At 48.1% G+C, this 22,359-nt stretch overlaps 1 protein-coding gene across 1 annotated transcript in view; it reads right to left on the reverse strand.

The window, feature by feature from the left end:
* Positions 1–22,359, reverse strand: part of SMAD3 (SMAD family member 3) — a 348,680-nt gene that overhangs the window by 132,245 nt on the left and 194,076 nt on the right. The window contains exon 3 of the mRNA XM_085644602.1: positions 19,469–19,603. Within this exon, the coding sequence (XP_085500728.1) occupies positions 19,469–19,603 (135 nt within the window). The remainder of the gene's footprint in view (positions 1–19,468; positions 19,604–22,359) is intronic.

The raw sequence follows: 22,359 nt of genomic DNA on the forward strand, positions 1-22,359 counted from the left end.
CTTCAGTGATTTTTTTTGAGTGATTACTTGGTGGTTTTTGCTAATTGAGTTCAATAGCAATCTTGAGCGCTACCTGCTTTTGGGCATTGTCATATTGCACTCAGGGTTTCCATCTATTACTGCTAAATAAATCCTGACCCTACTCGCCACTAAAGAGCCTCTCACTCTCACACACACTCTCTCACAGACTCTCTCTCACTCAAAGACTTCCACAGACACTCTCAGACTCTCTCACAAGCTCTCAGACACTCTCTCTCAAACTCTCACAGACACTCTCTCTCAAACTCTCACAGACACTCTCTCTCAAACTCTCACAGACACTCTCTCTCAAACTCTCACAGACACTCTCTCACAAACTATCACAGACACTCTCTCACAGACACTCTCACACAGACTCTCTCACACAGACTCTCTCACACAGACTCTCTCACACAGACTCTCACACAGACTCTCTCACACAGACTCTCTCACACAGACTCTCTCACTCAAAGACTCACAGACTCACTCTCTCACACAGACACTCTCTCACAGACTCTCTCACACAGGCTCTCTCACTCAAAGGCTCTCTCACTCAAAGGCTCTCTCACTCAAAGGCTCTCTCTCAAAGGCTCTCTCTCTCAAAGGCTCTCTCACTCAAAGGCTCTCTCACTCAAAGGCTCTCACTCAAAGGCTCTCACTCAAAGGCTCTCACTCAAAGGCTCTCACTCAAAGGCTCTCACTCAAAGGCTCTCACTCAAAGGCTCTCACTCAAAGGCTCTCACTCAAAGACTCACTCACAGACTCACTCACAGACTCTCTCTCTCTCACAGACACTCTCTCACAGACTCTCACAGACACTCTCAAACTCACACTCTCTCACAGACACTCACAGACTCTCTCACAGACACACACAGACACTCACAGACTCTCTCACAGACACTCACAGACTCTCAAACACAGACTCTCTCACACAGACTCTCTCACACAGACTCTCTCACACAGACTCTCACAGGCTATGAGGGGCTATCACAGACTCTCTCTCACAGACACTCTCACAGACACTCTCTCACAGACACTCTCTCACAGACACTCTCTCACAGACACTCTCTCACAGACACTCTCTCACAGACACTCTCTCACAGACACTCTCTCAAACTCTCACAGACACTCTCTCTCACACACAGACTCTCTCTCACAGACAATCACAGACTCTCTCACACAGACTCTCTCACACAGACTCTCTCACACAGACTCTCTCACACAGACTCTCTCACACAGACTCTCTCACACAGACTCTCTCACACAGACTCTCTCACACAGACTCTCTCACAGGCTATGAGAGGCTATCACAGACTCTCTCTCACAGACTCTCTCTCACAGACTCTCTCTCACAGACTCTCTCTCACAGACTCTCTCTCACAGACTCTCTCTCACAGACTCTCTCTCACAGACACTCTCTCACACTCTCACAGACTCTCACAGACACTCTCTCACACTCTCACAGACACTCTCTCTCTCAGACTCTCACACTCTCTCTCAGACTCTCACACTCTCTCACAGACTCTCACACTCTCTCACAGACTATCAGACACTCTCACAGACTCACTCTCACAGACTCACTCTCACAGACTCACTCTCACAAACTCACTCTCTCTCACAAACTCACTCTCTCTCACAAACTCACTCTCTCTCACAAACTCACTCTCTCTCACAAACTCACTCTCTCTCACAGACTATCGGACACTCACAGACTCACTCTCACAGACTCACTCTCACAGACTCCCTCTCAGACTCACTCTCAGACTCACTCTCACAGACTCCCTCTCAGACTCACTCTCACAGACACTCTCACAGACTCACTCTGACTCACTCTGACTCACTCTGACTCACTCTGACTCACTCTGACTCACTCTGACTCACTCTGACTCACTCTGACTCACTCTGACTCACTCTGACTCACTCTGACTCACACAGACACTCTCACAGACACACACACTCTCAGAGACTCAATCTCAGAGACTCAGACACTCTCTCACAGACACACTCTCACAGACACACTCTCACAGACACACTCTCACAGACACACTCTCACAGACACACTCTCACAGACACACTCTCTCACGGACTCTCTCTCTCACGGACTCTCTCTCTCACGGACTCTCTCTCTCACGGACTCTCTCTCTCACGGACTCTCTCTCTCACGGACTCTCTCTCTCACGGACTCTCTCTCTCACGGACTCTCTCTCTCACGGACTCTCTCTCTCACGGACTCTCTCTCTCACGGACTCTCTCTCTCACGGACTCTCTCTCTCACGGACTCTCTCTCTCACGGACTCTCTCTCTCACGGACTCTCTCTCTCACGGACTCTCTCTCTCACGGACTCTCTCTCTCACGGACTCTCTCTCTCACGGACTCTCTCTCTCACGGACTCTCTCTCTCACGGACTCTCTCTCTCACGGACTCTCTCTCTCACGGACTCTCTCTCTCACGGACTCTCTCTCTCACGGACTCTCACAGACACACTCTCACAGACACACTCTCACAGACACACTCTCACAGACACACTCTCACAGACACACTCTCACAGACACACTCTCACAGACACACTCTCACAGACACACTCTCACAGACACACTCTCACAGACACACTCTCACAGACACTCACACAGACTATCAGACACTTACAGACTCTCACAGACAGGCTCTCGCAGACTATCACAGACACTCTCACAGACACTCTCTCACAGGCACTCTCTCACAGGCACTCTCTCACAGGCACTCTCAAAGACTCTCACAGACACACACACACACACACAGACACTCTCACAGACACTCTCTCACAGACTCTCTCTCACTCTCTCACAGGCTATGAAAGGCTATCACAGACTCTCTCACAGGCACTCTCTCACAGACACTCTCACAGACACTCTCACAGACACTCTCACAGACACTCTCACAGACACACTCTCACAGACACTCACAAACACTCTCTCTCACTCTCTCACAGGCTATGAGAGGCTATCACAGACTCTCTCTCACTAGCACTCTATCACAGACTCTCTCTCACTAGCACTCTATCACAGACTCTCTCTCACTAGCACTCTATCACAGACTCTCTCTCACTAGCACTCTATCACAGAATCTCTCACAGACTTTCACAGACTCTCAGACACACACTCTCACAGACACTCTCTCAGACTCTCACAATCTCTCAGACACTCTCTCACAGACACTCTCTCAGTCTCTCACAGACACTCTCTCACAGACACTCTCAGACTCTCACACACTCTCTCAGACTCTCACACACTCTCTCAGACTCTCTCTCAGACTCTCACACACTCTCTCACACTCTCACAGACACTCTCTCTCTCACAGACACTCTCTCTCTCACAGACACTCTCTCTCTCACAGACACTCTCTCTCTCACAGACACTCTCTCTCTCACAGACACTCTCTCTCTCACAGACACTCTCTCGCACTCACAGACACTCACTCTCACAGACTCACTCTCACAGACACTCACTCTCACAGACACTCTCACAGACACTCTCACTCTCACAGACACTCTCTCTCTCACAGACACTCTCTCTCTCACAGACACTCTCTCTCTCACAGACACTCTCTCTCTCACAGACACTCTCTCTCTCACAGACACTCTCTCTCTCACAGACACTCTCTCTCTCACAGACACTCTCTCGCACTCTCACAGACTCACTCTCACAGACTCACTCTCACAGACTCACTCTCACAGACTCACTCTCACAGACTCTCTCTCACAGACTCTCTCTCACAGACACTCTCTCACAGACACTCTCTCACAGACACTCTCTCACAGACACTCACTCTCACAGACACTCACTCTCACAGACACTCACTCTCTCTCACAGACACTCTCTCTCTCTCACAGACACTCTCTCTCTCTCACAGACACTCTCTCTCTCTCACAGACACTCTCTCTCTCTCACAGACACTCTCTCTCTCACAGACACTCTCTCTCTCTCACAGACACTCTCTCTCTCTCACAGACACTCTCTCTCTCTCACAGACACTCTCTCTCTCACAGACACTCTCTCTCTCACAGACACTCTCTCTCTCACAGACACTCTCTCTCTCACAGACACTCTCTCTCTCACAGACACTCTCTCTCTCACAGACACTCTCTCTCTCACAGACACTCTCTCTCTCACAGACACTCTCTCTCTCACAGACACTCTCTCTCTCACAGACACTCTCGCACTCTCACAGACTCACTCTCACAGACTCACTCTCACAGACTCACTCTCACAGACTCACTCTCACAGACTCACTCTCACAGACTCACTCTCACAGACTCACTCTCACAGACTCACTCTCACAGACTCACTCTCACAGACTCTCTCTCACAGACTCTCTCTCACAGACTCTCTCTCACAGACACTCTCTCACAGACACTCTCTCACAGACACTCTCTCACAGACACTCTCTCACAGACACTCTCTCACAGACACTCTCTCACAGACACTCTCTCACAGACACTCACTCTCACAGACACTCACTCTCACAGACACTCACTCTCACAGACACTCACTCTCACAGACACTCACTCTCACAGACACTCACTCTCTCTCACAGACACTCACTCTCTCTCACAGACACTCACTCTCTCTCACAGACACTCACTCTCTCACAGACACTCACTCTCTCTCACAGACACTCTCTCTCACAGACACTCTCTCTCTCACAGACACTCTCTCTCTCAGACACTCTCTCTCTCACAGACACTCTCTCTCTCACAGACTCACTCTCACAGACTCACTCTCACAGACACTCTCTCACAGACACTCTCTCACAGACACTCACTCTCAGACACTCACTCTCACAGACACTCTCACAGACACTCACTCTCACAGACACTCACTCTCTCTCACAGACACTCACTCTCTCTCACAGACACTCACTCTCTCTCACAGACACTCACTCTCTCTCACAGACACTCTCTCTCTCTCACAGACACTCTCTCTCTCTCACAGACACTCTCTCTCACTCTCACAGACACTCTCTCTCACTCTGACACACTCTCTCACTCTCACAGACACTCTCTCTCACTCTGACACTCCCTCTCTCTCTCACAGACACTCTCACTCTCTCTCTCTCTCACAGACACTCTCTCTCACTCACTCTCAGACACTCTCTCAGACTCACAGACACTCTCTCACAGACACTCCCTCTCACAGACACTCTCTCTCACAGACACTCTCTCTCACAGACACTCTCTCTCACATACACTCTCTCTCACAGACTATCAGACACTCTCACAGACTCACTCACAGACACACTCACAGACTCACTCTCACAGACTATCAGACACTCTCACAGACTCACTCACAGACACACTCACAGACACACTCTCACAGACACACACAGACACTCTCTCAAAGACTCTCACGCTCAGACACACACAGACACTCTCACAGACTCACTCTCACAGACTCACTCTCACAGACTCTCACAGGCTATCAGACACTCTCACAGACACTCTCACAGACTCACTCTCACAGACTCATTCTCACAGACTCATTCTCACAGACTCATTCTCACAGACTCACTCTCACAGACTCACTCTCACAGACTCACTCTCACAGACTCACTCTCACAGACTATCAGACACTCTCACAGACTCACTCACAGACACACTCACAGACACACTCTCACAGACACTCACAGACACACACAGACACTCTCTCAAAGACTCTCACGCTCAGACACACAGACACTCTCACAGACTCACTCTCACAGACTCACTCTCACAGACTCTCACAGGCTATCAGACACTCTCACAGACTCACTCTCACAGACTCATTCTCACAGACTCATTCTCACAGACTCATTCTCACAGACTCACTCTCACAGACTCACTCTCACAGACTCACTCTCACAGACTCACTCACAGACTCACTCACAGACACACTCACAGACACACTCTCACAGACACTCACAGACACACAGACACTCTCTCAAAGACTCTCACGCTCAGACACACAGACACTCTCACAGACTCACTCTCACACACACTCACAGACACTCTCACAGACTATCAGACACTCTCTCACAGACTCTCACAGACAGGCTCTCGCAGACTATCACAGCCACTCTCTCACAGACACTCTCTCACAGACACTCTCTCACAGGCTATGAAAGGCTATCACAGACTCTCTCTCACAGGCACTCTATCACAGACTCTCTCACAGACACTCTCTCACAGACACTCTCTCACACTCTCTCACAGACTCAGACACTCTCACTCTCTCTCACTCTCTCACAGACACTCTCTCTCAGACTCACAGACACTCTCACAGACTCTCACAGACCCTCTCTCACAGACCCTCACACTCTCACAGACACTCTCTCTCAGACTCTGACACTCTCACTCTCACAGACACTCTCTCTTTCTCACACTCACAGACTCTCTCTCTCAGACACTCTCTCTCAGACTCACAGACTCTCTCTCTCACAGACACTCTCTCAGACTCACAGACACTCACTCTCACAGACACTCTCTCACAGACACTCACTCTCACAGACTCACTCTCACAGACTCACTCTCACAGACTCACTCTCACAGACTCTCTCTCTCTCTCTCTCTCTCTCTCACAGACTCACTCTCTCTCACAGACTCACTCTCTCTCACAGACTCACTCTCTCTCACAGACACACTCACAGACACACTCACAGACACACTCACATTCTCACAGACACTCACAGACACACTCACAGACTCTGACAGATTCTCTCACAGACTCACTCACAGACTCTCTCTCTCTCTCTCTCTCTCTCACAGACTCACTCTCACTCACAGACACACTCACAGACACTCACATTCTCACAGACACTCACAGACACACTCACAGACTGACAGATTCTCTCACAGACTCACTCTCACAGACTCTCTCTCTCTCTCTCACAGACTCACTCTCTCTCACAGACTCTCTCTCTCTCACAGACTCTCTCTCTCACAGACTCACTCTCTCTCACAGACTCACTCTCTCTCACAGACTCACTCACAGACACACTCACAGACACTCACAGACACACTCACATTCTCACAGACACTCACAGACACACTCACAGACTCTCTGACAGATTCTCTCACAGACTCACTCTCACAGGCTATCAGACACTCTCACAGACTCTCTCACAGACTTACTTTCACAGACACTATCACAGACTCTCAGACACATTCACAGACACTCTCTCACAGACACACTCACAGACTCACTCTCACAGACACACTCGCACAGACTCACTCGCACAGACTCACTCGCACAGACTCACTCGCACAGACTCACTCGCACAGACTCACTCGCACAGACTCACTCGCACAGACTCACTCGCACAGACTCACTCGCACAGACTCACTCGCACAGACTCACTCGCACAGACTCACTCGCACAGACTCTCTCAAAGACTCTCTCAAAGACTCTCTCAAAGACTCTCTCAAAGACTCTCTCAAAGACTCTCTCAAAGACTCTCTCAAAGACTCTCTCAAAGACTCACAGACATGCTCCCTATTACAAGTGTAAATATTGTGATCATTTTCCAAACTTGCACTAGTGACACTAATGCGGTGTACAATAATTAAAAATTGACTTTAAAGGCTGGCTTCTGAACCCTGAAGAGAATATTCTATGCAGGAATATGGACTTAAATCAGTTCAGTGGCGATTTCAAACTAAAACATGGAATTTAGTAGTGAAAAAGAAGCACAAATAAAAGGTAATTTACAAACTGCTTTACATCATGCGGATCCTTTGTTTTTGTTTTTTTAATTATATTTAAGAGTATCAGTCATCTGTTAGTGTAATTGGAGGACCCCTGCCACCTGTTGCTGAAAGCCACTACTACCTATGGGTGTGCTGCGGGGCGAAGAAGCGCTGTTCAACAATCTCACACAAAGCTGTATCTTTGTGACTAGCTTATAATTTAACAGCTGGTGAAAACCCAGTGATGATTTTTTTAAGAGCTACAGGAGGGATGCTGTTACTACCTTTAAATCTGTCGAGCTAAAGACAGTGAAAAGGTGAATCTTTTCCAATTTCCAACCAGAACTAACCTAAGACATCTAAACGATCTCCAACCCCGTAGAATGGATTTCACCATCTGTATATAACAAGTCTTTCATTAGACCAGAAGGGACGTAGCCATTAGCTGAGAAAATCGAAGGTGGAGATTGATTTCCAGCTCTCCGTGGCGGAGCAATTGTGGTCTATAGTCTACGCCCGCTATTACCAGGTGTAAATACTCCCAATAATATCGCCCTGCCTGGTCATGCAGAGAAAGCACTTAGTAGCACGGGCAAGGATTGCCTCTTGGCTTGACCATGTCAACATGTTATGTTATGTTATGTTAACAATGATTTGTATAGCGCACTGACACCGATTGGTTTCCTGGCGCTGTAGAGACAGAGAACAGTCAGAGTAGGAAGCCAGCGGAGTTAGTAGTAGGCTTGTTGATAAAGCCAGGTCTTTAGGGATTTCCTGAATGATATGAGGTTGGGGCATAGCCGGATCTCAAGGGGGAGGGCATTCCACAGACTGGGTGCCAAGGTGCCAAATCTGCAGCCACCCGAGCGTTTACGTTTAAAGGATAGGATTTGTAAAAGGCATTGTTGGGCTGAGGGAAGGCTACGGGACGGGGCATACTTTATAATGAGTTTTGTGATGAAGGTGGGGCTTTTACAGTGGAGCGCTTTAAAAATCATACAACTGACTTTGAAGGTACAGCGTTGGGCGACTGGGAGCCAGTGAAGATCGTTCAAAAGAGGGGTGGCAGAATGCCATCTAGGCTGGTTCAAAATCAGTTTTGCTGCCTGATTCTGCACCATCTGAAGTCGTTTCAGAAGGAACTGGGGGAGGCCCAGATATATCGAGTTAGCGTAGTCTATGTGGGAAATCACGGTTGCGATCACCACCTGTATCAGGGCTTCGTGGGTCAAAAGACGGCGAACCTTCCGGATTTTTCTCATTTGAAAGAGGCACTTGGATATCACCTGGCCTACTTGCGTTTTTAAAGAGAGGTCAATGTTTAGGGTGATACCAAGCGTCTTTGCCGAAGATGAAGGGATCGGAGCTTGACCCATTTCTGTTGGCCAATACTGTGGGCCCCAGTATTTAGCGCTGTCCCCCGTCAGGACCAGCTCGGTTTTTCCTGGGTTCAATTTCAGATGATTTTGGTTCATCCAAGCTTGGATGAACCTCATTATTGATTGGAAGAAGGAGATGGACGTATCTGAGTTGTCAATTGTGAATAGGAGCTGTAGGTCGTCCGCGTAGTTCAGCACTGTTACCTGTTTATCTCTAAGAGCTTGGATTAAAGGGGAGATATAGAGGTTAAACAGGAGGGGTGACAGGGACGAACCCTGGGGTACACCGCAAGTAATGGTCTGCTTAGTGCCCGCTAGGTTACCCAGGTGGACTGCCTGGGAACGATTTACTAGAAAGGACCTCAGCCAACCGGCTGCCGTGCCCCGGATGCCAGCCTGAGAGACACGGTCGATCAAGATGGTATGATCGACCGTGTCGAATGCGGCTGACAAATCCAGGAGCACCAGGGCCTGTGGAATGCGATTGTCTGCGCAGTCCCTAAGGGTGTCCAATACTGCCACTACCACCGCCTCAGTTGAATGGGCTGGGCGAGAGCCCGCCTGATGTGGATCAAGGCAGTTAGATGTCTCTATAAAATTGGACAAGCAGTTGGCAACATGAGCCTCCAGCACCTTAGCAAGAAAGGGAAGAAGGGAAATTGGGCGGTAATTTGCATTGCAGGTCGGATCTGCACCAGGTTTCTTCAGGAGAGGTATTACAATCGCTTCTTTAAATACAAGGGGAACTAATCCAGTGGCCAAAGAGTTGTTTAGAAGGGTGCAGGCAGGGGCCGGGATAACTGCAAGGCAGTCTTTCAGGATATAAGGAGGGCATCTGTCAGATGGAGCACCAGATTTTACTCTTACCAGTAATTCCTGGAACAATTCTGGGGTGATGGGGGGGAAACTGCTAAATGAATCGATAGTGTTGGGGCTTGGAACAGAAAGGAGAGGACTTGAGGTTTGAGGAATACTGTCTTTGATGGCCATAATTTTCTCTGTAAAAAAAACGTTCAGTGAATCACAGAGAGCCTGGGTCAGGGGCAGACTGGGCCGGACATTGTCAAGATTGGTTAATTCATTAAGAATAGAAAAGATGTCTTTGGACTTATTGTTTGAGTTGGTTATACGGGAGGAAAAGTAGGCAGTTTTAGTTACTAAAATAGATTTCATGTAGTCCTTCCTGGCAGAGATGTAACGAATTTTAGCATCAGGGGCATAATTGCGACGCCAACGTCGCTCGAGTTGTCGAAGGGACAATTTTTTTGCTTTTAAGTCAGGAGAAAACCATTTTTGGGCATCGGCACGTCGGGCCAATTTGATCGTCTTGTATGGAGCATGAGCATCGCTGGCTAATTGCAGCCAGAAAGAAAGATTGTTTTCTGCTATATTGATATCAGAGTTATGGGAGGGAATGGAAGTAGCAAGAGTTTGTAGGAATTCCGACCTATCTAGGGAATTCCAGTTCCTAGCTCTTCCACCCATAGCTGTGACGGTGGACTTTCTAGGGGGATGGATAAGGTTAAATTTGATAAGAAAATGATCCGACCATAGACACGGAAAGGTGGCCAGGGTCGTAACTAAAAGAGAGTTGGTCCAGACCTGGTCCAGGATGTGGCCTTTACAGTGGGTTGGTGATTGTACATGTTGTTCGAAATTTAGATTTGTAAGGAGCTCAGTGAGTTCACGCGACTGAGGACCTTCCAGAGGATCGTTGAACCAGTAGTTGAGGTCCCCCACCAATAGGATCCTTGCATGATCAATAGCTAGGTTGGCCATTTGTTCGCTGAGCGCTAAAGGGAAGGATGGCATGTTGTTAGGGGGTCTGTAAAGAAGGACGCATGCCATAGTAGTATAGGAAGTATCAATTTTTAGAACCAAGTTTTCGGTGTCTGGGAGATTCAGGCAGGTCAAGGCGGTGACGCTCAGGTCGTGGCGGAAGATTGCTGCCACTCCCCCGCCAGGTTTGCCGGGTCCACGATCAGAGTGGATGATGCGGTAGTTAGGCGGCAACGCTGCTATGATATCGGGAGCAGAGTCTTGGGTGAGCCAAGTCTCAGTAAGTAAGAGAATATCGAGATTATCCTCGCCTAGTAGAAGAAAGAGGTCCAGGTTGTGTTTCACCATGGAACGGGTGTTTAGATAAGCTATAGACATGGAATGGAGACAAGAAACAGGCGTTGTATGAGTAAATGGAATCGAAGTGGCATTATCAAGAATGGTAGGGCGGTTGACTAGAAGCCCCAGTCTCTGGGCTCGATAGCATGATGACTCACACAGGTGGCCCTGGCCGTTGTTAGTGGCCAGCAGCTCTTCACGGGAGTAGATGATCCGTCCTGTGGCATGGCGTGCCCTGGGGCCCGTCAGGGCATGGACGGGCGCAGACGGGCTTGCCTTAGGCGCGCCTTCGGCGCGCTAACGTCGCGCCCGCTGCGCGTCCGAGATATACACATTCTTATAGGATGCGGGAAAGGGGCGTGGCCTCGCGTCAGGGGGCGTGGCCTGTGGGCTGATCGAGGAATGGCGGCAGTAAGGAAGATCCCAGGCCGCGGCAGCGCTAGCATCCGCTGTGCAGGATTAGCCAAGTGGGAGTTGAGTGCCCAGCAACTATAATCATACAGGTAAAAACATAGAATGCAATTTACAAAGTTTAAAAATCGAGTGTCTCTCTCCCGGCTTCCGCCTCAGGAGTGTCGGTAGTCTCAGCTCAAGCTTGTGATCGGCGCGATTTAAACGGGAAAAGGGGCGTGGTCTCGCGTCAGGGGGCGTGGCCTGTGATCAATAATCATACAGTTAGAAACCATCACATAAAATAATGACTAAAACAAGTGGTAAAAACCAATACAATAACATGACTTATTTGGAATTGCCCCAGAAGCCGATTAGAACATTACAGGAAGCCCTGAATTGGGCTGCGTGCTTGGCTTCTGGCTGCTCGAGGTTCGATCATATCGGGCTAGAGGTGGGCGAACCACTGAAAGCTCGAGCCAGGCTCGAGCCTTGCTCTGGCTCAGGAATCTCGATCCATTATGAGCCGAGCTTTGATGTGGCTTCAGCCAGCGACCATTGCCCTGCCCTCATGCACAAAGAGTTAAAAATAAAGTCTTAACATTTTAGCTAAAGAGGATTAGCAGATACTCATGAAGTGGCTTATTTGCACAAAAAGACTGGATTCGTCGTACCTTCCCTGCTTAACCAAAGTGTGTGATTTTAAGCGAATTCTTTATTTTACTGATCTTCCTTTTTATTCACCGTCACATATGAAAGCACCTTCAAAATACGTGAGTTCAGCACACCAGCTGTACACAAAACTAATTTGTTTGATTTAATCGACAATGTTGTTTTATCTATAAGAATGTGGGCCTCTTAGTTAACTAATGGCACTGTCTCCAGGATGGGGGTGGGGGCAGGAATGGTCAAAGGTAAAACTATCACTTTTAATAAGTACTTCTCAGTGCAGCGTTCTAGGACGCGACCCATTTACGGCACAGCTTCCAAATGTTAAAAAAAAAAATACACATGAATTTTGAACACACTGTCATATTTAACATTTTGTGTAGTATGATTTTTATTGCAAAAACTATCACGGCTTGGCTCGTGCATGAGCTCTAAGAGCCAAGCCAGACCCTTAGCTCGGCTCTGGACCAGCTCGCCCCGTTAATGTGTTTGCCCGTTCACCTCTATTTCGGACCCATTTTGCAAAACCTCCACTAGCTACTTACCAAACAAAGAATTCAGATTAGAAAGCTTTGCCATGTCCACAAGCTCTCGCATTGTGTGTACCCCAGCTTCATTGAGAAGTGGCCAGTGAGCTATCCCCAACAATGACACGGAGATCTTCCGGGGGTCGTCTTCTAACGAGTCCTAGCAGGGTCGGATTGGTAACACGGGCACTCGGGAAATGGCCGAAGAGACGAGAGGCGAGTGCTAGCAGTGGGCTGCTTTTCTTGGCAGCCTGGGGGCTGTCTGTGCTGTTTAGGATGTCACCAGTGGGTGCCTGAGTGGCCTTTCTAGTGGCAGATGGGCGGAGGTATCTCTCAGTAGTGTATGCTGATTGAGCGGGGGCAGGTGGCCCGAGCAGAAGTGGTCTCACTTGCATTCATGTGTGGCTCAGCAGTGTGAACTAATCTGTGCATTTTTTTAATCTATGTGAAGTTAATAAAACATGCCCCCGCCCCTTTTCTTTTCATAAAACTTCGCTGAAGCAGTGTTTTGCGTAAAGGCAATACGCAAATGTGGTACTCTTTTTTTTTGGTGTGCCCGGGCGAATTTTTATCCCACTCCGCAAAGTCAGATGAGGTGGATGCAGTTTTCCTGCATGCGCTCCCAGGCTTTGGAATGTTTTACCCAGCCATCTATGCTCTGTACCATCATTGATAAAGAAGAAGTTTAGACGTGGTCTGAAAACCTGGCTGTGTGATCTAGCTTTCATCCGGTGTTGTACGTCTACAGATCTCCTCCTGGTATGCCTACAATGTTTTAGTGACACTGAGCAATACAAACAACGAAACATAATATAACGATCTCCAGCCACACATAGATATAACCCACAGACCTATCAACGATTCAAAAACAAGTCAATCGATAACAAATACAGAAGCGCTGATACGCCATCAATGCTACAGTCTTAACCCAGGCCCCAGTCTTCAATGGATAAAGGCCTCTAGTAGTTTCTTCAAGACTATAGTAATGGCAGTATGTGGGCTACGCAGGGCTTTAAGAGGGCCGGGTCTCACCAGTGCTGAGCACCGGCAGTTTTCTAAAGGGGACCTCGAAACGGGTCCTTATCGGGCTCCGTTTTGTGCCCTGCGCGTGCTCACTTCTCACTAATGGAGAAATTACAGCATGACGTCATGCCAGGTCAGCGTTGTAGGGGGGAAGGGAAACCCTTTAAAGGGAGTCATTTTCTCTCTGGATTTCCCTTCTCTTTTTGAAACAGGAGCAGCAACATTGTCATGGTGTCACCAGGGCTTTAAGTGAAAGCTTTTTCAATATTATATACAAGCCATAGTTGCAGCTTATCTATCTTATGCAACTAACAACCGTTGACAAAGCCAATAGTTCTGACTTGTTGTAGGTATGATGTTACTTGTATCATATATCTGGATGCAATGACAAACAGCAAAATACAAGACGGGCGGCACACTATGCTAAGCACAGATTTTTAGTCTGTGTTTTTAAGCCACACCCTTAATTACATGGCCACGCCCCTTCGAGTGACCCCCCCCAGTTTTTTCATCCCATTTAAAGACCTGAGGCACGTGTCACAGTTCCAACAGGTGATTTACACATCCGATTCAACAGCAACTCCTGCGGAGCGCGAATCACTGCTTTGAGCTGTCGGCCTCGTTAAAGTGTTCTATTGCCCGATCTGAAGCAGTCGGCTGCTGTAGTCTCCAAGCTACCCCGAATTATTTATTCTCTGAAGTCGCCAGTAGAGGTCGCGCTTGATGTGCAGTCAATCTCGCCACAAGCCCCCTCACTCCTAGTTTTGCGGCCTCCTTGTGTGCTCCTATCCTGGTCTGAAGGCTTGGACCCGGAAGTGAGTTGCCAGCAAACTTTGATCTCATGTCATTGGAAGGCGGACACTGTCTAGAAAACCGCTGATTAGCAGTTCTTCTGTACCTGGTAGAGAAGTGTGGCTCAATGATTAGAGCGGCAGACCCTGATGCAGAGGTCTAGCCCGGGACCAGGGTTCAATTCCCTGCCTCGACGGGTCTTGGGATTGAAACTGACACCCTCCGAGGCGGAAGCCGGAGGTTTGACGCTCTTTTTAAAAACACTTACTTGTTATTGTTTTCTGTTTTAAACGACCTGAACTTGATCAAAAAGGACAGGCTACCACTCCACTTACTGCGGACATAGCGCTGTCTGGTGCCAGAGTCGGAGTATGAACGCCTCACCCTCGCGACACGAGGCCACGCCCCCAGCCAGGCCACGCCCACTTTTCCCGCCTATAAGACTGCGCAGACCAATAGCGCGTCTTATTGAAACTGACACCCTCCGAGGCGGAAGCCGGAGGTTTGACGCTCTTTTTAAAAACACTTACTTGTTATTGTTTATCTGTTTTAAACGACCTGAACTTGATCAAAAAGGACAGGCTACCACTCCACTTACAGCGGAAATAGCGCTGTCTGGTGCCAGAGTCGGAGCACGAACGCCTCACCCTCGCGACACGAGGCCACGCCCCCAGCCAGGCCACGCCCTTAACCTTTCTCCCCAAATGTGCCTCCAGCGCAAGTGTAGCGGACGAGCGCAGCGGGAGCGCCGTTTGCGCGCCGAAGGCGCGCCTAAGGCAAGCCTGTCTGCGCCCGTCCGCGATCGCACGTGGTCTAGGGCTATACCCCATGTCCCTCGTGTGAACCATACACGGTGGAGTAAGTTAGAACTGATAGCGCTTTGCCCTAGCACTACTGAGCTGTGCAAGCACAAACTAAAAGCAGAGGACAACATAGGTTGCGTACATTGTCACTTCTCCTATGATCCTGGTAGGAGTATGGCCACTACGGACAACACCCTAGAATGCGGACTGATTAATGTCCGCTCTTTACGCAAACACAAGTTAGATCTATACGATCTACTTACTGAAACACAATGGGACCTGACATTTCTAACCGAAACTTGGCTGGATGAGGAATCCACGCCTGACGCCCTAGAGGCACTCCCAGAGGGATATACAATATACAGACAAGACAGACCCATAGGCAGAGGAGGGGGCATTGCAATAGTTGCACAGGAAAGTCTACGCTGCCAACTTAATCATGTGCCTATCTTGGACAGTGAGGCAGGGAGCTTCACAATAAAAGTGAATAACAACTACACACTGGAAGGAATGTTAATTTACAGACCCCCCGGCCCCTCAACTAGGTTCGAGGAGAGTCTAGCTGAATGCATTATAGAGACCTCGATATGCAAAAATAAATTCATGGTACTTGGTGACCTTAACCTTCATTTCAACAACCCATCCGACAACGCCAGTAAAAACCTCTGCCAAGTATTAGAAGCTTTACAACTAAATCAAATTGTAAGCGGGCCCACCCACCAGTTAGGGAACTTACTAGATCCCATATTTGTTAACTGGGGGGGAAGTAGAAGCGAAGACTCCCATCCCTATCCCCTGGTCGGATCATCACCTGGTACCTTTTACCATTCAAATTCCTGAAGGTAGAGCCCGACAATCCACAGCATTATACCACCTAAGGCGAAAATGGGCCTCCTTCTCCCAGTCTAAGTTCTGCGAGGAACTAACAAAAGGAGGCGACCCAGGGGGAGATGATGCAGACACAGCTAACTCCAATCTCTGCAAACGCATCAACGATGCACTAGATCTCACAGCCCCGCTATCCGAAACTAAACCCAGTGACCGTGCTCAAAAAACCGCACCCTGGTTTACTACTGAACTGCGGAATGCTAAAACCTTATTGAAGAGAGCTGAAAGGCAATGGCGTCGGGCTTTCTCCAAAGATACTAGAGAGGTCTACCTGTCAGAGAGGCGAGTCTACCATGGACTGATTAGAAAGGCGAAAACTACACACTATGAGACTAAGATCAACGAAGCTGGTAACTCGACGAAGGAGTTATTTCTACTTTACAAAACTCTCTCTAGTGGAAAATCCGCCACTGTCCCTGATGACTGTTCGCCTGAATCTTGTGACAGAATCGCAGACTTCTTTGCTGAGAAAATATCTAAAATTTACTCGGCTTTCCCAACTCAACCCACGAATGGGATAGAGTTTGTAGAAAACTCTAGGGATAGGGGAAACTCACCCACCCTTACCAACTTTGTTACCCCACCCACAGAAACTCTCCTAAAAATCTGCAGATCTGTAAAGTCAGGTTCCCCACGGGACCCTACCACTCCCAAACGCCTAAAAGACAGCCTGGGGGCCTTGGAGCCCTACATTAGGCATCTACTGGATGTGTCTTTTACGACAAAGACGGTGCCTAAAGAATAGAAAAAAGCGGTGGTCCTTCCTCTCAGGAAAAAACCTACCATCAGCTTTGATAAATTAGACAATTTGCGGCCCATCTCTCTCTTACCATATCTGGCCAAGGTAGCAGAAAAAACGGTCAATATCCAACTTATGGATTTCATAGACAAAGCTGCCTTACTGCACGACACCCAATTTGGCTTCCGCCCCCGCCATTCTACGGAATCGGCACTACTGACGGCTGTGGAATCCCTAAGACAGGGGGTGGATGAAGGTCACACTATGGCCCTTATCCTACTGGACCTGAGTGCGGCATTCGACACTGTAGCTCACTCCACCTTGCTACAGTGTCTGAATGATGGAGGTATAACTGGAGCCGCACTCCAATGGATCCAATCCTTCCTGACGGGGAGAAGTTTCCAGGTCCGTCAAGGGGACCACTATTCCCGAGACATAGAATTGGGTCAGGGCGTTCCTCAGGGTTCGTCCCTGAGCCCAACTCTTTTTAATCTCTATGTCTCCCCAGTGACTCCAATTGTAGTGGGACACGGACTACAAATTGTTACCTATGCCGACGACACACAGTTAGTTGTATCCCTCTCGCGTACACCCGGCCTTGCTATGGACAGTTTCAGGGCTTGCATGCAAGATCTTGCAACCTGGATGTCCACCAATTGCCTGAAATTAAATGGCAACAAGACCGAGGTGCTCGTGGTGGGAGGCAGCCCATCTGGCTGGACGTCGGCATGGTGGCCACCTTGTCTAGGTGAGGCCCCCACACCTCGGAAAGAAGTCAGAAATCTCGGGGTCTGGCTAGATACTGACCTGTCTTTCGGACCACAGATCAACAGGGTGACGGGCATTTGCTTCAGCATTCTAAAAACTCTGCGGAAGGTCCTAATTCTCCTTCCTACGGCCGCCCGCAGAACACTGGTGCACGCCCTTGTCACCTCACGCTTAGACTTTGGCAACCTACTTTATTTGGGAGCTACCTGTAAAGCGATAAATCGACTTCAGGTGCTACAGAATGCTGCAGCCCGCCTTATCTTAAACCTCCCTAAAAGATCGAACTCCAAGGCCGCCCTCCAGTCACTCCATTGGCTGCCGGTGAGGAGCAGAGTTGAATTTAAGTCCCTCTGCACCTGCCACCGTATCCTCGCTAAGAAGGCGCCAGCACCACTCCAGAACCTTATTACAAGGTATGCACCAACTCGTGCATTGCGCTCCTCGCAAGGAGGCTTGCTTAAGGTCCCTAGGGTGAAAAAGGCCCGTATGGGAGGTAGATCCTTCCGATACCTGGCGGCAAAAAGCTGGAATAATTTACCTCTCAACCTCCGACTGGACCCCTCCGAATCTAGTTTCCGGAGGAAATTAAAAACTTACCTCTTCTAAAAATAGTGGGCTCCTCCCCTACTTCTCTTTCAGAGTGCTTCAGTTCAGCGCGGGGACACGCATTCTGCGTAACCAGGCGCTCTATAAATGCCCCTTAATAATAATAATAATTGGGCTCAAAAATTCCACGGACCTGATAATTCTCGCCTCGGTGCCATTCCAATTCTGCAACTCTGGGCAATAGCTTGCTTAATCTCCACAACGGCCCCCACAACGCTAAGGATGCCTGGCCTCCACCTTGGGGGTGCCCAGGAGTGGATGCCTCACAGGGAAAGCCAGGATGGGTTCCACAGCGATATTCCTACAGGCGCCTTGAGACCCCTGCGGGTGAGTAGTGCGCTATACAAGTATCAATTTACATTTTACCTTCATTACCGGGCTCGGCTCTTGCAGATATTGTCGCAGGTTGTTTCTAGCCCTAACACTTCAAAGGCTGGGAGCGGTGTGAAACGAGGTGCAATTCAATTGCCTTCGGCTTCCTTTATTGCATCTGCACTTCCGATCTGACTCCACAGCTCCACTGCCACTAGATTTACAATCGGACATGTCACATGCCTGCCCAGTAGGTCAATATGACAATTAGGAGGTAGGCACGCACAAGGACGAGAACGGCTGTGGCTGCAGCAGAAAACAATGATTCCCGCCCGGCTGTTAATGCTGATAACTTACTGCAGCCAACAGGGTAGCAGCCTTATTGGTCCAACATCTCAAATACTTTATAATTAAGCATTACATTGTGCTTTAAACATTTGTTAAAGACTAGTTGAAGAAAACGTGATCCTCGAAAACCAAACAGCGCAAACACAACCTGGAGTCCGGAACGGGGCTCACGTGACCTGCCGATAAAAGGTGGCTCTGCAGGCCTCAGCATGCAATCGCCAATTGACTCCGCGGCCTCGGAACTTGTACGAAGCAAATGTGGGTCAGAGACAATAGTTGTAGCACAAGCAGCTCTTGATTTATCACCGACGATTCGAAACATCTACAGGAAACAGACTTTCGCCCATTAATAGAGCAAAGAGTAACTGGGGGATTATGCTACAAGTACCTGGAATGTAGTTGCTTTGTGGTTCAATTCCTGCTGGAAAATTTGTGTTTTCGGGAATCGAATGGCTGTAGTCGTCCAATGGGGGAAATTCAGCCGGAATTTCCGTGTGTCTCGGTACCAACACAGGAGGCAGAACTGTAAATGGGCAACAAATTAAACAAAAGGTCAAATTAAACACCGACAACACGCATCTACGCGTATACGTTAACATACATCAATAGCGTTTTCAGCCAAGCAACCGCCTCGGTTAAACAAGGCTACACCGAGGTCCTCATCTACTATTAGCAAATTCAAGGGAAGTTGATCCGAGGTCATAATATTTTTTCTGAAAGAATCAATAGAAAACATAACATGCTGTGTAGCACATTCATCATAATTCGATTACATTGTGAGCCTTCAATAAAATGTGTCTTTGCGCTTAAAGACAGTCCCCTGAGAGCACAGGAAAGCCTAAACTGCAGAGAGGTACACTTTATCAGGTGTCTTCAAACAAGATGAACATCGACAGGTATAATCAATCTGCATTTGTAGAGCTTGGCATTGTCACCCCTTGGGGTATCTAGGCACTAGGGTGTGAGGTCTCAGTCAAAAAGCTAGGTCTAAAGGAAACAGCGGGAAAAGGGAAGAAACAAACAGAAAAGATAAAACAGAAGGCAGAAAAACTAAAACTAGCAGAAAAGCCAAAACAGAGGGCAGAAAAACGAGCAGGCAGAGAAGCCAAAACAGAGGGCAGAGACAGGAGTAGGACCCACAACAATGAGCAGAAGGCGGCAAAACAGAGGACAGAAAAGGAAAAACAGAACGTTAGAAAAACTAGCAGAAAAGTCAAAACGGGGGGCAGAAAAAGAGCAGAAAGACAAAACAGCGAAAGAAATGAGCAGAAGAGGCACAAAAAGAGGGCAGCAGGTAGACAGGCAGCAGAGGGAAGTGGACTGAAGTGTTTCAGGGTGAGTTGGTATGAGGACCTTCTCATGAGGGTCATGCTGCGGTCTCCATCAAGTAGGTCCTGGGGGATGACGGGGCGCTGGGTGGCGGGATGAGGGAAACGATGGGAAGAAAAAGACAAAATAGAGGACAGAAAAACGAGCAGAAAGGCAAAACAGAGAACAGAAAAACGAACACAAAGGCCAAATAAGCTATGTGGATTGCAAAATTGTGATACCTGAACGAAGAAAGTGCGACCACCTTAACAAGATTTATTGAGATTTGGTTCTGGGTGTGAACCCCAGCTAACCAAAGTTTGGTTACAGGTTTTGTGCAAATAAATCATTTGGAGGGTAGGATTGACTAGGCTTTTGGGCTGCTTGGTTAACTATAGAAAGAGATTAAAATTTACAGCATCCTTTCAAAAGTGAATCTATCTGGGCCCACGCATTAATTGCCCAGGAACTCCATAATCCTCCAATCTCGCCCCAAAGTCACTTGAATTCTGGAAAGCCAACATAGCTGTTGCTCCAAATCATGTTTCTAGCTGGGAATCACAATCTATGCTCATTGGCACCATAGCTCTTTTTGGAGCCCAAGACCTGTAATCATCTGTAGGGTAACTTCTCTTCATGGAATATGAACCTTGCCCTCATTACCTGGGTTCACTAGTAAGGGATCAACTTCTTGTGAACCCCAAAGCCTTCATCATTATTGTCTTCATAGGAAATCCACCGAAAGGTGATTATAGCAGTCCCTCATCTGAAGAAACATCTTTGACAGTCCTTTCCTAAGCAAATAAGTTTGCTTCGGATAATGACATGCTACTCATGTGGAACAGCTACTAATCTATACTTACTAAACTAGTTATTTTTGATTAGAATCTTTTCCCAATTATAATAAACGAACATTGTTTTCATTACAAAATACTTGTTGTGCTGCCACTTTAGCCCCACTGTGGCTCCAAGTTAATGCTAGAATTTTATATGTGTTAAGCTCAATGCCAGTGTCCTGCTATAGAGGTCATCATCCTGCACCTGGTGTAACTGTGGCAGAAAGGTGAGTGATGCTCTGCTGCCAACCTGAACCTGCTTAGGCCACTGTAAACTTCCCTTGATTCAGCTAAAGGGAAGGTGAGGGGAGCGGACTGGGGTGAGGGGTGGACATGGAATTTACGTTGTTTCTTCTCTATTCATTCCAGACATATTCAAGACTTCAATTCATTCTTTATTGTTTGAGTTGGCGGGCGTAATGCATTTCCACGCAGTAGAGTATGAACACCCTTAATATTTTTAGAGGCTGAGAATATTGATCTTGAAGTGTATCCACCTGTGGGGAGAGACAGGAGACTGAATGTGTTCAGCTTTGGTGTAGTGGCACTTTAACGCCACTGCTTTTTTATTACCACCGACAGGGTAATAATGTTGCTCACATTTTCTATCTTCAGTAAAGAGGGTCTCTCGCGCAGCATCAGGTCAGTGAATATGGAGGCCGGCATAGTGCACTCACCTTCTTCATTGCAGCAAAGGAATCAGAAGAACAACCGCACCAGTGTTCGTAAAAGAGACTGACATACATCTCTCTCTCAAGCCACTTTTCTACCACCGGCTCAATTTTCTATCTCTGCTGCAATCTGAACATGGCAGCAAAGAAGGGACTAAATGTAATCGGAAAAAAAATCCATCAATTTGTCACACAATCACTGACATCACACACATGAAAATACCAACCACAAGATGTCTGGCATCTGCTACAAAGTGGCACTTGTGATAACCGAATGGCACCTCGAAGATGGGCACTATCTGCTAACAGTTACCTCATTCGCATACTGCCTGCCAACCACGAAATAGCTACCGCCAGCCATCAGAACAGAGATACAAAGCTCTGGATGGGGTAAGTGCTGTGGATGGCACTCATACATACATATGGGTGGAAAAGTCTCTGTGGCAGCACATTGAGGAACTTAA

Source organism: Triturus cristatus, chromosome 3_1, assembly GCF_964204655.1.
Source record: "Triturus cristatus chromosome 3_1, aTriCri1.1, whole genome shotgun sequence".
NCBI lineage: Eukaryota > Metazoa > Chordata > Amphibia > Caudata > Salamandridae > Triturus > Triturus cristatus.